Below are 16,707 nucleotides of genomic sequence, written 5' to 3'. Positions count from 1 at the left end.
CGGCTCTCAAATGAAACTAGGAAAGACAGATATTTTTGCATCAGAGGGGATGTTTATCGGCCTGTACCCTTGGTGCCATTTCAGATTAGACCCAGGGCGACACGTCCAAGCCATCAATTAACTGTTCACTGTTTCATTCTGCTCATTTTGGCTATTCCATCTTAGTTTTACCCTTTAGATTTGAAAATGAGTTTGAAATGCAGTGATGGCTGCTGAGTTCTGTGCATCATGCAGGACAAACTATACTGTACATACATACAGTGCATTCAAAAAGGCAGGCAGACTTAATGTCTAGAGGTGTACCAACACAAAACACTTATTTCATCAATCATGAAATTAGTGTGAAATAGACCAGAATAAAATATCTGGTTGAAAGTATCTGCCTTAACTTTTTCATTTAGTATTCCATTGACACACAGGTGATAGACTAACTATGGAATGTATCATGTATCAAAATATTACAGAGACAAGGATGCAACCTATCAATTTTGAAAAAATAAATAAATAAAATGTATTATTTATTTATGCTATGTTGAGTGAGTGAGGTTGCAACCTAGTTAAAATTGTCTAAACCACTTTCAGGTGAAAAAATACAAGTAGAAAATTAAAGTAATAAAGTAAAGTAATGCATTAAAAGATGAGGCAAAACAAAGTCGCAGCGAAGTGCATGAGATGCCATGAAAGGTACTAGAGTGTCAAAAAAGTAAAGTGTCCTTTCAAAACAGAAACAGCAGGGTTTCAGATAGGTGAGGAGAATCCTAGTGTAGTGCAGGTATACATGTTTACAGTAAATACTAGAAATTATAAAAGTTGAAGTCACTTAAAAGTCAGGACAGTCAAATACAGAGAAATAAATAAACTAGGTGCATTGCCATTTGCTCAAGGGTCATGTGATGCAGTGAGGGAAGATGGGTAGAAATTAGAGTGTGCCCATTCCAGTGACTTCAGACGTCAGCCTAAAACAGTTTGGGGAGGAGGGGGGGGAGCAGGGGGAGGGGGAGGAAAAGATAGACATAGAGAAAATAAAACAACTGTGAAATAGAAACTTTCGCATGAAAGTGAAAGTTATGCAGCAATGGCTGGTCTTTGTGCTAGAGTTTTGTGCTGGCGCCTGTCTTTATCACAGATTTGACAATGTACTTTCATTGTACCTCTTCATGGAAAAGACCTACCGACTTCCTTATATAGCCATGCAGTGGACAGAATGAAAAAAAGTGATGGTGTCATGAAATGCGCTTCTGCTCAACATAGACATTGCTGTGTTGCCTGACAGCGGCATCACATCACTCCTCCCTCTAACAGCATTGCTCAGTGGCAGTCAGGTGGTCTCTGTTTTTTCTTTGCTTTTTTTCTTTGTTTTTTTTTTTAATTTTCCACTTTTTATAATTTTATTCTTTCCAGACAAGGACACAACAGGACTAAATAGGCAAATTCATCTAACCTAGCGATGAGAAAAAGAAATACAACAATATTCTTGGAAATAAGCATGCTTTAAATACTTAACTATACACTAGCTACATGAACTTAAAGCAAATTCCGCCTTTGTTAGCTTGACTTTAACTATTTGTCTCCTTCGGTCTAACGCTAAAGGCTTGTAGCCAAGTGCTACGAAAATCCAGTGAGGGTCTAGGGAAGTTCCACAGGAGAACACATAGGGGATAATTGTGAGGCGGTGGCTTTGATGTTAGCTTCTGACAACAGAACCAGATTTGGGGTGACTTCAGGATGTTGTCATGGATGAGGGGTCATTCCACATGGCAGCCACGTCCCTGAACCTGCCATTGGAATTGTGGGAAAGCAATAGCCATTAGTTTTCTCTCCAGACTCTCCTCTGAAATCTCCTTTAAAAAGTCAAAAGACACAAAGTCCTGGATGCAGGTATGTGGGTTCTTCTGCCCTAACACTGACAAACATTTGGCTTTGAAGTTCAGGCAGCCTGTGGACACCTGAGGTTCAGTTTTTTTTTTTTTTCAGAGCTGTAGATAATAATAAATTGTGTTTCTTTGTTGATAATGAATTAGAGGTTTCAGTGGATAGAGAGAAAAGAAAGAGACAGAGGTGGTGAAGCATAGCAGCAAAATTCAAATGAAAAATGTGTTCCTCAGTATTTTATTGGTATGTATGGTATCTTACTACCCAGGCCCTGGTTATTCAGCCCTGGGGCTCCAGAGACTTCAGCTTATCACTGGAGTCAGTTCCTCTCCATTTAAAAAACATAAATGGTTTATGTCCTGAGACACTGAGGTTAGATCTCAATAATACCTGCTATTAGAGTTGCTGATTCTATGCACTTTTTTGCCTTGTTTTCCAGATTCTAGCATGAATATTGTGGTCTTGGACTTTCCAAACTGAATGGTCTCATTGTATTTTGTATTTTGAGTGCAGTTGCTTCTGCATCGTTCAACTTAGAGCTCAACTCAGAAGTTTACTTGTCCCATGGTTGTTATTGCACCCATTTACCAACGTAATGCATTTTTAATGCTTATTCTTGGGTGGAAATAAGGAGCAAAATTGGACAAGGAGCACAACATGAAGCAGCCAGCCGTAATACCAATAAAAGTCCATGAATAGCCGCTTTCAATGACTCATCTGAATTTTACTTGTCAGACATTCAAATCAGATTATCTGTCTCTTGTCAAAATCTGACAGGGATATGATGTCATGTGCTGAGTCCTATGGTGACTCATCAAAGTGTCAGTGTCAAGAGTGTCAACACTAAACTAGCAAGGGAATTTGATCTATTTATTTCTTTATTTTTTAATCAGCACAATTGCAGATAGCGCTTTTCTCGGAAGCTCACTGTGAACATGCTCATTCAGGTGTTTCTTTTATCTGGGTTTGTGCTGGGGCCCAGCTGTTAGAGCTAAAGGTTACCTGGCATTGATGAGATACTGTGCCAGGCTGATGTTAGCAGGGGTCCCTGTGATGGTGATCTGGCGCTCTGACGAGCCCTCCATGGCGTTAGCAATTTTGATCTGCGCTCCAGACATCTGTCGAATCTCATTTATTTTGGTTCCCTGGCGTCCGATTATGCAGCCTATTAGCTGGGAAAAAAGAGCAGAGATCCTTCAACAGGAAGCAGTGAAATCTGTAGGTTGTGTGAATACATTTGAGCTGTGACTGTCTGACATAAAAAAAAATTCACTGGGTTATGAAATAGTCTGGGCCAGGTTAATTTGAATCCCATCATTTGGGAAAAGTAAGTATGATTAATAATAATAGCATGGTCAGTTGCGCCGCTGATTGGGGTATTCTGCTGTGGAATTAGCAACACATTGAGAATTTACATGAAGTCTTTGAGACATTGTTGACTGTGTTGTCTATCGTTTGTCCATAAAACAAAAATAAGTCTGAGAGGAAAGGAGGAAAAGTCTTCTCTGCTTTTCTTATGATGAACTAAACATTAAATTTGCCAGACATATTTGTCAGTCTAATGATAACAGTCCAACAGACAATTTTGACACACAATTTGAAGAGTAGAAAAAATTGATGCAAATAGCCTCAATCAACCATCCACACCATCAAGAAAAAGGTTCAAGAAATCTTGACTTTGTCGTGTCTTTCCGACTTTACTCACATCATTGGGAATAGTGAGCTCATGGGTGCTGGCTGGGGGACTGGCATCCAAACCTGAAGTGGGGAGCAGGGGGAAGGGGGGGATGGGAGGTGGGGGGGGGGGTAACATACAGATTTAAATTTAAATAGTCACTTCAACAGTAGCACAAGTTAGGGCTGAAGGCCCTTGAGTACTCTATGAGAAAGCTTATTGGATGGAATTAAATCTCATGTAGATACAGATTATACATTAAGAGATCTTACCTATTCTGAAATGCATTACTCCTTTAAACTTTAAAAAAGACCCAAAGAAGAGGAAATGTTCCTGATTTTGTTTGTTGTTGTTTTCTGTTGTAATGGTAAGCTAACGGTTTTTGTTTTGAACTTTGAATCCATCCAAACTGTAGTTTTGTCCTCATTAAATCATGTGTTTGTGCTTTGAAGGATATTTGGGGGAAAAGCAGGCTGAAACATGTAAAAGAGGACACATTCGCGAGGGGCCCGGCCCCTGCTTGTTGATTTAATAAATCACTCCTGTCATGTTTGAAATGGTAATCGTCACATCCTTGTAGATGACAGTGGTGAAAAAGGAATCTAACATAGCTGTCTTTATTCATGAGACCTTCACTGGGTCTTTTACAAATGCACATGCAGGACATGATACAGGCAGAATAAATATCACACTGAAGTCCAGGCGAAACAGTCCAATTCAGATGCTGGGGAAATGCTGCTGGTTATTATAGTGCACTGTGCCCGTCCTATTTCACTGGAGGTTTTCATCTTTAATGGAAAGTAAAACAACCTAAAAATGTGTTAGAGCAAGGATGCACCCTGTTGCTGAATAGTAATATAATTCTGAATACGTTGTTTTAAAGTGAAGCCCAATGTCAAATTTTGTTTTGCCTTTCACTGGCATAATATCAGACAGAGCCGAGAGAAAAAAAAAGTATATACAAAATAAGAAAAGCAAGGTTTTCAAAGGAAGGAAACCACCGGGGCCATGTCATGCTGCGCCAAAACGAAGATAAGGTGGAAGGTGGGGGGAAGAGAAAAATGTTTCTACGGGTGCAAAGAGAAGGAAGTGTCTAAAGGGCATTGTGGGTACGTACCAGGGAAAGCAGGGGTGGTCTGTCCGAGAGGGGTAAAGGGGGTTTGCTGCATAGCCAACTGGTGGAGCTTGGTCAACTGCTGAAGGGTTAGGAGGGAAAGTAGAGCTAAGAGGTTATTGTTATATAGGTCACACCAAGAAATAAAGCCAACCAAAACTAGTGGTGAAGAAACAGTGAGGAGAAGGAGGCCATGACACGGGGTGGTGGAGGAGAAAGGAGAAACTAAGAGAGAAAGAGAGAGGGAGATCATCCAATATGTGGAAAGAAATTGCCAGATTATATGATTATTTTTCTTTTCATTGTTTCCTCCTAATTTCACCATGTTCCTCTTAATTTTTAGGTAGTTTCATGTTATTTTTATTTTGAATTTTATAGTCAACCTCAACTGACCCACCTGCTTGCACAAAATGAGAAAACAAGTGAGAACTAGCTTTGTAGCTGGTTTCAAGCTCACCATCTGTTTTGTCTGTGAAGCTGACCAATATAACGGCTTAAACTATCAAACCATTTTGCTTTCAAAATTTCATCTAGGCTAAGCTGATGACATCATCACACAACCGAAAAAAATCAGGAAGACCCAAGGCAACCTGTTTAGGCCTATGATTTTAGGTAATCTTTAAGCCACTGATTGAAGCTACTTTTTCAATCAGTGGCTTCAATCAGGAAACTGAACTCCTGGCAGAATAAAAAGGCTACTTTATATATTCATTTATAGGCACAGAGCTGACAAGACTGACAGCAGACAAGGCTATAGAGTAACTCTGTCTCTAACCCAGAGAAAAAAAAAGGTTAGGCAGACACAGCCTATCATCATTCATTCACCGGTTTCAATCAGAAAACAGAAATGTTGGCGCAGTAAATAAAGAGATAATTTAATGTACTGATTTTCTATTTCTTTAGTCAAGTCAAAAAAGCATATTTACACTTTTCACAGATGCAAGCGGCTCCACAAATAGACCAGAAGCGGAAAAAGAACGGCAAATGCCCCACAACCCACAGAAACAGCAACACTGAATACAATGGCTCTGTGTCTAAAACACACGTCTAAAAGCCAGATCAAAAACGTCTGGACATTAGCCTTTAGGCAAACACAAGTTGTGGGAGCAAGATAAGCGATTCTAGAGTTGTGTTGATTACACTTTTATAGATAGCAAATTTCAGCAAGGACATAAACTATCACTTCTCGCCGCAACACCCTGCTGAAAACAGCTGCTCAATTGTAGCCGGAAAAGCTCCAGTCAATACCGTCAATACTAGCCAAGTAGCTGGAGCTGCTGCGTCATACAGTATTAATCAAAGGAAAGAAAATGGCATCATTCATGTTTGCCCCCCAATTATCAGGTTACCCTCTAGTTTGTTATACAGACTCAGAGATAGAGATGGAGAGCCTGGGTGAAATGGGCTTTCACACGGCTGTCAGAGCACACACACTTTCCCCATATAGAACGTGGTCAGAGGATGTCTCTCCCCTGCTGTCTATCATTTCCATCAGCAACGGGTGAGACGGACGCTTGAGAGCCTTCGTCACCCTTTAAGAGGAGTTTTAATGAGGGTGGGAGAGGATGTTGAGCCTTTACGTGAGTGATTGTAACGTCAGCCACCGCCTCCATTGGCATCAATCACTGCCTAACTTCGAATTAATGGATCTGACACAAGGTAGCTCTGGAGATGCTCTCTCGACAAGGACAGATGAAGTCAAATTATTAATGGAGAATATATGGTCCTCTGGAATTTAGGAGGTGTCCACATCAAGATTGCCATTAATGTCTTTGCCTTTATCATCATCACCAGCAATCATTGTTCTGCTACCAACCAGATCTAGTGATAGAGACATTTTATATTGAACTTTTTTTCCGGTGCTTGGGCTGCAGTCCACCTCAAACCACAAGGACAATGATCAAGTTCAGATTTTGTTAGTCTTGATTTATGGCTTGACTTTAAATAACTTGAAAAGAGATAGCGTGTCAATGTGACCAGTTGTCTGCAATTAACCACGGAATAAGAGTAATGATTTTTGATTATCATTTTTTGATTTCATTAGCAAGAGACTGGGAACTCACATCTGGGTGTGGTATGGCGTACTGTCCCTGAATTGTGTAGGCCTGGAAGGATGAAGAGATCCAACAATTAGCAGATTTCACCATCTCACTTATATTACACATAATGAGAAAATTATGGAGAACAAAGAAGCTTGTATAATGTAAGCTATGACTGTGTAAAACCTGCATTATATCAGTTTTATACTTTAAGATAAAATAATGTGATTAAGTAATAACTGTAATAAAGTAATAAACCATAATAAACTGCAAAATATTATCTTCAATATTATAATTTTCAAAAAGAGTAAGTGATACTGCAAAAGCAGTAAAAGAATATGATATTATTTTAAATGGAGAGGAATGTGGAGTGCAATGAGACCTTACATGCAAGTCTTAGTGATCAGTGTTTGAATATAAAATCAATGCAATGTAAAGAGGGCAGCTTCTATGAGTGTGAAGCAAGATAATGCCTTTGTGCCAACCAGCAACAGGATATCAATACATTGGACTTGAGTATAATTTGGGGAGGGCTGCATTTGGGCAACTCAAAGCTAAAATCTACACCCTAAAACAGAATTCAAATGTTATTTTTATGAACTTGGACAGTTCAACATTTGTGAACAGGCACAAATGTTTCCCAATGTTTACAAAGGAAGGAACAGCTTGAGAAAGAGCTGCTTATTGATACCACAGCTTTGACTCTCCTTTGTTCATAAATTTAAGACAACAAACAAAGAACCATATAATCTTCGGATGAGTGACGTTTCCAAATCTCATTATCTATAGACTGTGAGTTGTGTACATTCATAGCTAAACAGAGCAGATGTGTTCTACGCTCTAAATCATTAGGATTGTCTGTAGAACTGCATGTTGGCTCTTCAAAATATTCCAAAACGGACTCATGTAGTCCTTTGTCTAAAGGCTTAGATTGTGTTTTAGGGTGGACTTTTACTTTAACATCTACTGGGTATTTCCAGACACTGGAACAGCCTCAAAATTGGAATCATTACTTGCAACATAAGCAGCTATGTGAAGTGTTTCTCATATTTGTTTGTTTGTTTGCCAAATTTTCAAAATGTATTTTACTGCTTTTTGCCCAGGTCTGCAATGAATTATCCATATTACCGGGAGGTGTGTGAGTATTTTGCTTTGCACTCTTGCTGACACTAATGTCATTGTTGCTGAGTCAACCACTATGTAGCGACTTGCAGCAAGTTCCCTCCCTCACCTTCCCCTCTGGCCAACCAAGTTCCCCCCCAGAGGCCTCTATTTGTCGAGGGTTGGGGTGACATGCAAGTGAATGTGAAAGTAAGAAAACCTGGGTGCACTAACAGGCAGTGGCTGATGCTGCAGTAAAAGGCTGAGGTTGGCTGCGGACGCTGCCTGCGGCTCAGCTCTTACCTGGCCACCTGAAAAAATGACAGGGGTGGAGGCGGGCTTTGGGCGGTAAGGAATGGTGGCACCTTTTGGTGGGGACTAGAAGAAGGGGAAGAGAGGAAGGCAGAGGACAATGTTAGTCTGAGGCAGGACGTGGTTACTTCGGTTGAGACAGAAAGACAGACATGTTTAAAATAGCATCCCTGTACTTCCCTATGTGGGGAATTAATGTGTATAGTATGAATGTGAAGCAGGCCATTGGTGAAAAAGAGCACGTTTGCTCCACAATCCTTCTCCGGATAAATAAAGTCAAAATCATTAATTTATACACTTGTAGATAATTACATTTATCAAGGCATTTTACTGCATCGAGCCACAACACACCACCAGAACGGCAACGTGATGTTCTGTACCAATCTGCCTTGCTGTGCTACATGTTTTAATTTGCTCACACCTTCTGAAAATCTTGCTGTTTATAAATGTATAAGAAAGAAGTAATGGAGCTTGACTGTGTAAGTACTCTCTATTCATGGAGACGAGATATAAAGACCTAATATGTCTGAGACCTGATGATCACTGATTAAATGCATCACCACATCTCTACTTTTTCTGCAAGCATGCCAGCTATGTGAAAAATACATGGGAGCAGAGAGCCACATAGACAAGCAGTCTCTTCTAAGACAGCAGGGAGCGAGTTTCAATTATCAGGGAGGGGAGCCCCACTTTGCAAACTTACTATAGTGGCACAAAGTTATTGATTCACACTGTGCTGCAGCAACAAGGCTGCTGAACACAGTGGAGAAAGCTTAATCAGATTTCCTCTGTAGCGTTTGTCACAGCTGTGCTGTAGAGTGGGAGGAGTGTCCACTTAGGAACGTGCTGCAAATACAATATCAAGATATCAAGATGTAGGCTGGTGTTGTTAAGGTGAAGGTGTCCTGGCATCTGGGTTGGCTAAGGCTCATACCATGTAACATCTTGTGTTTGAATCTGGCCTTTGTCATTCTCCCAATCTCTTCTGTCACTCTCCAATAATCAAATAAAGTAGAATTAATCTTTAAAGACAAGTAGGCTTGTGATTGGATGGGTGCTGGCTAGAATCCCCCCCCCAACTGGGATAAACTGGGAAGGGAAAATGAAAGACTAACGAACTCGACCATGGAGGTGTCCTTGTGCTAGACTCCTCTAAGTGCTACAGTGTGCATCTGTATGGATGTGTGGCAGGGCATTGCTGAGGAAGAACATAAATTATAAGTCTTCCCTGGACAAAGAAAAAAGAAAATATACACTACCAGTCAAAAGTTTGGACACACCTGATTGAATGCACTATGTTTTTCATCATCTTAAAGCCATTTTGATCTAAAGGCTTATGCTTAAATGCTTGAAATTTGTTTCTTAGACAAATATAAATAGTGAAGTTGATGCCTGTGTATGAATTTCTTTCATACTTTGCCTTGCCATCAAAGCAGCAAAGGGTGGCTACTTTAAAGAATGTAAAATATAAGATAGTTTTGATTTGTTTAACACTTCTTTGGTCACTGCATAATTCCATTTGTGTTATTTCATATTTTTGATATCTTTACTATTATTCTAAAAATGTGGAAAATAGTAAAAATAAAGAAAAATGTGGTGTGTCCAAACTTTTGACTGGTAGTGTACATGTATAATTTCATTAAAAAAAAAGCTACATCTGGAAAACACAGTATGATAAGATATCTGTCAACAACAAAGGGGTTACAGTTAAAGCAAATGTATTCCCATTAATAAAAAGTTGAATCCTAAAAACAATGTATTTCCACCACTGGGAATATAACTAGTTTGCAGAAATACACTACCACAGCAGTGTGGATGAGTGACTTGCCGGAGGAAAATGTGCTGGAATGCCAACACGACCATGACAGCCTCACACTGGACAGCGTATCAAAGAAGGACTCGGTATGTGTCCGCTGTTGCATCATGCATTATATAAAGAATGGATAAACTGTTGGTGTTGAACGAGCACTGTATTATTTCCTGTACATCTCTAGTTGGGTAAGAATCGTTCAGTTTGGGTATTGTAAGGATCTATTCTTTTCTACTAGAAGCAGTTTATCAAGTCCCAACATACTCTACCTCCAGCATGACCACACAGATTTGTTTGACACACTGGATGATGGCTTCTGGGGTCCCGGAGATTGTCACTGCACGCTCTGTGGAGTTGGGCAGCATGTCCCCTGCCACCTGAACCTGGGCCCCTGTGGACTGGAGTGGAGTAAGGGACTTTGAGGGGCATGTTGACAGGATTTAGTTAGTTGAAAGGTCAGAAAAGTGCACGGAAAGTTGCAGGTATCACATTGTGAAATTCCTACATGTTGCATAAACAAATGAAAATAAACACATATCATATCAAATTAAAAAATACAGGGGTTTTCATTCTTGAAAATGTTGGAATTTTGCAGGTAAAAGTCTGATCATAGCTGATAACCCTTACATGATGTTCTTTAATGAGTTTTACATTAGTATTAATCATTTCTGAAGCGTACAAATCACTTTTCATATCTTATCTTTTAAGATAAGTCTCTTCAGAGACAATGTAAACACATTGAGGCAAATCAATATTGCATCACCCTCTGCTCTACCTTCCCCCTCTAATTGGATTGAATCTTGAAAAGAAAAGAAAAATAAGGGAAAAGAAGAAGAAAAAAACCCTGACTGTTATTTCTTAACAGTGATTTTGTGTTATATATAAATATTGTAGTATCTGGGTGCGGTGGCTTTGACCCTTGTATGCCTTACTTTTGGTTGCTTGAAATTTTGCAATCCATGAATATATCTATTTATTGTTGCATGCTTTGTAAGATGCTCTGGTATACGCCTAAAATGTAAACATATCCGAGTTCCCCTATAGTTTCAGTCCATACCTCTCTCATCTCTTTTATCTTGGAGCCTCCTTTTCCTATGAGAGAGCCACACTGGCTGGCTGGCACTACCAGCCTGAGGGTGACAGGGGGCTTGCTAGTTGCGGGGCTGTTGCTCATGGAATTGATTATGTCCTAGAAAATAAGAAAATAAATTTCATTGTGCAACAGAAATCTGATATGTAACCCAAATAATTCATGAAGACAACTATTTGATTTGGGATTGTGTGGCTAATGACTGCCCATATAAATGAGTTTACAAACTTAAAGAGTAACTAAACACCAAACCAAATCTGTGTAAAGTCTGATATCTAATGGTAGAAAGCATGCTACTGAAATCTGGTATTGGCTGATCTTCCATAGAGTACACCAGGAGCCAATAGAGCCCCCATTAGAGGGCGAAGCCTGTGTGAAATAGAATGATAGTTACACTGTATTTTTGTATGAAATGTGCTATACAAATAAATGATTGATTGATTGATTGATTGATTGACTGATTGATTGATTGATTGGTTAAGCCAATAGAGACCCATTAGAAGGCTCCACCTGTGATCATAGAACTAAGTTACCATGTGTAACTATCGATTCCAATTCACCTATTCCAGCCAAAAGAAACATCTGTCCACCAGAATGAAAAATTGTAAACTTGAGCAGCTCTATATGTGCACCCTAAAAGAAAAGTCCATCCCTAATGTTTATACCTGCGACAATAGAACATAATCTAACATTAAAGCTTCATTGACTAAGATTGGAATGCGGACCATGTAGAATCAACCACGATGCAATTACATCGAATATGGATGTAATTCAGTGGCAAGTCTGCATGGCTCTCATTTCATGAGTCTGCCCGACCGGCAAATTGCATCCATATTTTACGTGATTGTATCGCGGTTGATTCTACGTGGTCTGCATGACAATCTCAGTGAATGCAGCTTTAAGTTTACAGCCATTCACTGTGACAGTTTTACGTTTGACCTCTGTACCCATTTGGCCAGTGAGCAGCATCAGACAGTGTCACATTATGCATGCGTGAAATGGAACCAACTGCAAAACAAAAGCTGTTTTCCGCTAGGTTACAGACACTTTCAGTATGTGGTATGATATCAGTAGCTTGGGATGGGGCAACAAAATAAAATAAGCCTCTCTGACAGATTTCTCAAAGTGAGATACAGGACCATGCAGAAACATGCTGAGGGTCAGGGGCTCAGGCAGAAAAAAGACACGCACACAAGTAAAATTGATTATGGAGAGGGACAGAGTGCCCTTGTTTAAGTAAGGTACCTTGTTTTTCATGGATTTTTTGCTTTCTTTTAAGTCAAAATGATGGTAAACATTAATCTTTATACAAAAGTTAGACAAATTAACACATTCCAGGCAGGCAGTTTGTGTGTATGAGGGCAAAAGGGCTTGAGCCCCCTTTGGACCATATCAGTGCAAATGAGTTGAAACCTCACTCTAAGTACATAATATTGTACATAATTTACACAATGCTGACAATCCTACCTCCTCAAACTTGTAGGCAATCATGGCAAAAGCCTTAAAGATGGCGTCTGTTGGGCCGGTGATGGTAACAATCCTCTCTGGGCAGTTGCCCTCGGAAATATTGATCCGTGCTCCACTCTGGAAAAACAATAATGTCGAGGGAGTCATTACAGTTGATGTCAGACCTCTTGTATGAAGAAAAAATCTGGTAGGTTTGTGTTATTCTTAATAGCAGTGATGGTATTGTTCAAGTTATGTGTTAATTTGTTTTTCTGGAATGGATGTTTGTAGCAGGTTTTAATGATCTAATCACCCTCAATAAGCTTGAAGCCCTTTCTAAAATGACATTAATTTACCATTCATTTCAAGTAATTTTATTTTCTGTTTCAGTAATTGCTTTTAATGTATTAACTTTCCAGGCTGTGGGGCACTTTGTAACTTTGCTTTGGAAAAGTGTTACACAAATTATTTTTTAATATATAGACTATCATTAAAATGTACTTCCATGAGACTGGAACCTACCTCCTCACGCATCTTTTTAACTGTTTCTCCTTTCTGGAAAAAAAGCAAAACTATAATGAAAATAATAATAATAATTCAACACATGGTTTGATTTTTCTTGGCAGTACAATTATGTGTAATCTAATAAAAATTACATACCTTTCCAATTATACTTCCAACCTCCTGCAGTAAAAACAAACAAAAAACAGCATGCATTTTTAAAACATTTATGTATAATAAAACTGTCTTTGAAAGAATCTTCTGGATAAATGCACTGTATTTTCACGGTTGTTGTTTTTCCTGGCCAAGGTGCGAATAGTACAGGACATGCAGAGGTTATACGGCTGCCCAGAGTGTTGGAGGCCAAACTTTACATATGCATGCAATCACTCTTCGTGAGGCTGGTGTGACACAGTGGGGCTAGAGGAGCGGGGCAGCGCTGGCTGGAAGCGTCAACACTCCCTGACCTCTCCTCAGTGACGAGGAGGGTCGTGTCCACTCTGACGTGTGAGCTGCAGGCCAGGTGAGTCACAGTGCCGGGTGCTTCCCACTGCATCCATTTATATATATACAGATGCACAGAATTTGATGTTACAGGGTGAGCATTCATACAGAAGCCCAGTTCAGATTCTGTCACGAACATGGTGTACTAACCCGCAAATGGTGACCACAGACAGAGGGCATCAGGCTCTGCTGTCATAAATCTACAGGACCATCAGACAGGCAGCACCACTCACTAATCATCTAATTTAAGGGCACAGTCACATCAGACATGGTTGATGCTGTTTATTCCAACACTAGAGTGTTTACTTCTTTAGTTTGTTTACTTGGGCAGGTAAGATCGATTTTCTAAAAATGTATGCGGTATGTATGTGCCAGGTGCATCAGAGGAGAAAGATAAAGTCAAAATCTGTAGACTCCCGCACACAGTTTTCACTTACAAGGGTTTTATTTCAAGACACAATGTTTCAGCAAGTGACCCTCATCAGCTATCTGAATAAACATTACAATGGAGCCTGTATATATAGCGTAAACTGGTGTAATCATAGGGTGAAGGTAATCAGGTTCCCTCATGAGACGAATCAGCACTTAGGAGGTAAAAAGTCCATCCAGGTGACAGGGTATGACAATCAAAAGGTTACAGCAAACAAAAGGTGAGAACAATGCCATTCAAACTTGGGTGGCACCAAATAACGGCACCGAAATGCCTGAAAATGATCCTCTTCCAAGCAAACTGCAGCAGCATGTACTCACAAGTAGCTTGTTTATTGGACAGAGTTTCAGCAACCAACATTTTCAGGCATCTCTGTGTGGTTACTTGGTGCTGCCCGAGTTCAAGTGGCATTGTTCTCACCTGACCAACAAACCGAATCAAAGGTGCAAACGTTTGATCGAGTTCGATCAAAGGTCCACACAGACTTTCAGAGAACGGAAATTCAGTTCAATTCAATTTCCATACTCTGATGAAGGTCTGTGTGGACAGAAACGTTAGCAGATTAAAGAACTGGTGCATATTGCAAGAGCAGTGTGTTGGAATTTCTTCATTCTTAAAACTCACTTTCCACTCATACTCTGTTTTGAACGAAAACCGACCGCCCACTGGAATTTCAAAACACTTCCAATCTCCCCCCACCTACTTGCATTTCCAACTGCTTGGAAAGACATTAAGCTCTGAAGCCTTAGAAGACTTGTTCTCAACCCCAAAAAAACAGCAACAAATGACAAAGATCAGTTCTACCAATGTTGTTGCAATTCCTACTGGTCGCCCATAGAGGTCAATAGAAGTCATAAATGACTTAATGGCCCCTTTAATGAAAAAAATACAAAACAATCCCCTCATGTCTCTTCAAGTTTAACCTTCCAGTGCTACAGTCTGTGCCTGCTTACTTTTCCATGCATGAGGAGGCGGATGGTGAGGGTGACATTGAGGCCACCCTCTGACTGGACTTTGGTGGGCTCCATGCTGGGGGGCGTGGTGGGAGGTGAGACCAGAGCGCGGTCCTGGAATGGGAAGTCTGCAGAAGGAGAAGGAATGGGATGGTATTCCAGCCAGCCAGTCACCTGCCAAACCCAGGACGCATGCCAAGAACACACACACACACACACACACACACACACACACAAAATGGTTAGTTTATAAAGACTTTAACTTCATTACCACTTTTCTACCACTTCAATTCATATAGAAAACACACCATATTAACTGATTATTGTGAAGATTTTCCAAAATTCATGCACTGAAAACATCCTTAAGCCAAAACCTTTGAAGTTGTTTTCATGTGCTGGCTCTACATTAAAAACGAACTGTAACTGTTCACTATTACTAATTTCCTGCATGTGTTTCCCCATCTATAAATACGGTTTGTGTTTTGGTGGTTTTTTTTGGGAGACAACTGCCAAAATCTACATATAGGATAAAATTCCCTTTGTTGCAAGACATTATTATCTACAAATAATGCTTGAATTGCAGTAGCGTGACAGTCACTTGTATTTTAGGAGCCGGTAACAACTAGCCACATCTCCTGTTGCAACTGATGACTTAGCTAAAAAGTGTGGGCTAAAAATAACGCTGAGAGTGTCTGCAAATGCTGTGTGTCTGCAAATGCTGTGCGCACATGAACAGCCAGCTACACTTCCAAGCCTTACTCCTAAGTAAAAAAAAAAAAAACCTTGGTAAAAACGTATCTTATGCAAATGTACCACAGCAAAACAAAGAAGCTGAGAAGTAATCTTCACTTCCATGAAGTCCCCACATAATACTAGTTCCACATGAATACTGCATAAGAGTGCAGTGACAATCTGGCGGTAACCCAGTGTAATTAGACTCAAGTCTCCAGTCTTTGTCTGTTTTTTGCCTCGAAATTTGTTCCAAATTTTCATCTCAAAAGGAGCTCCAAAGAAATTCAAGTTTGAAACTAACAGTGATCAACATGGTTTACACATTAAAGACAACTTCATCTCGATAACAATTCTTTCTTTCTTTTCTCATCAAAGTTGACATTACAAGAGTGAGCAATTCTGTTTACTTCTGTGATGTCAATCTCATGTTCAATGCAAGAATTCATTGGAGAAGCTTAGTGGTTTTACAAATCACCATACTGACCGCTCCAGCAAACTGTCTCTGTGTAATTGTGTACCCATACTATTGCCAGACACAAGTGTTTACCATTCTCAAAACAAAGTCTGACAAATTAATCCTGGACTATGAAGAGGATAACTGCAAATCCTTGCAAAAAGTTATTTAAAAACATCCTGTCACGATGAGAGTGGTAATTGCTAAAAAAATCATTCATTTGTCACATTATTTGTCACAAATAGCTGTGCTGGAGCTGAAATTGGATGATGACAATGAATGCATCGACTAAAGTCCTGACTATGAATATCTGTTTTGTAATACTGTTCAGTTGAAGGTACAGCATGATGACTTGCAGAATCCAGCAGTGGCTAAGTCTCCGACAGTATAAAGCCCTTTTCTGTGAGTTTCCCTCCAGTGCCCTCATCACCCCATTCAAATTACTTAGCTCCTTTGAAAAGGCAGCAAAGGCAAGTGGGACATTGTGTGCATGTGCACATGGATGGCTGTGTCAGAAAGAGAAAGTAAGTTTTTACTGTAGATGTACTAAGTTGTTAAAAAAAAAAATGACTCACTGTTTTACCCATTGTAATGAGTCACACAGTTGTATTCTGCTGAGTCTACAGTATATGTTACAGAAACAGACATAGGATAGGACTGAATAAAGAAAAAGA

General features: G+C 39.8%; 1 protein-coding gene across 1 annotated transcript; it reads right to left on the bottom strand.

The window, feature by feature from the left end:
- Positions 1-919: 919 nt before the first annotated feature.
- pcbp3 (poly(rC) binding protein 3) lies at positions 920-14,922 on the bottom strand. Its single transcript, XM_071526689.1, has 12 exons — positions 14,848-14,922; positions 13,120-13,143; positions 12,982-13,014; positions 12,481-12,597; positions 10,981-11,112; positions 10,193-10,321; positions 8,105-8,179; positions 6,725-6,766; positions 4,665-4,743; positions 3,578-3,630; positions 2,875-3,044; positions 920-956 (listed from the first exon to the last, which is right to left on the bottom strand). The coding sequence occupies exons 1-12, from the start codon at positions 14,920-14,922 to the stop codon at positions 920-922; spliced, it is 966 nt and encodes a 321-aa protein (XP_071382790.1).
- Positions 14,923-16,707: the final 1,785 nt, after the last annotated feature.

This window comes from Centroberyx affinis, unplaced genomic scaffold (assembly GCF_046629955.1).
Source record: "Centroberyx affinis isolate AG114_WGS23_722 - 3 ecotype Tasmania unplaced genomic scaffold, CSIRO-AGI_Caff_v1 ptg001445l_1, whole genome shotgun sequence".
Taxonomy (NCBI): Eukaryota; Metazoa; Chordata; class Actinopteri; order Beryciformes; family Berycidae; genus Centroberyx; species Centroberyx affinis.
This window is presented reverse-complemented; position numbering and strand designations above follow the sequence as displayed.

Bases quoted from the DNA above. Each gene is read 5' to 3' on its own strand.
- pcbp3 (XM_071526689.1), bottom strand. From the start codon at position 14,922: ATGGAGCCCACCAAAGTCCAGTCAGAGGGTGGCCTCAATGTCACCCTC. The intron at 8,180-10,192 runs GTAGAGTATGTT...CCCTTCTTCTAG, and splicing joins TCTGTGTGGTCATGCTGGAG to TCCCCACCAAAAGGTGCCAC. The intron at 4,744-6,724 runs GTGAGTTCCCAG...CTAACCCTTCAG, and splicing joins ACGCCATACCACACCCAGAT to CAGTTGACCAAGCTCCACCA.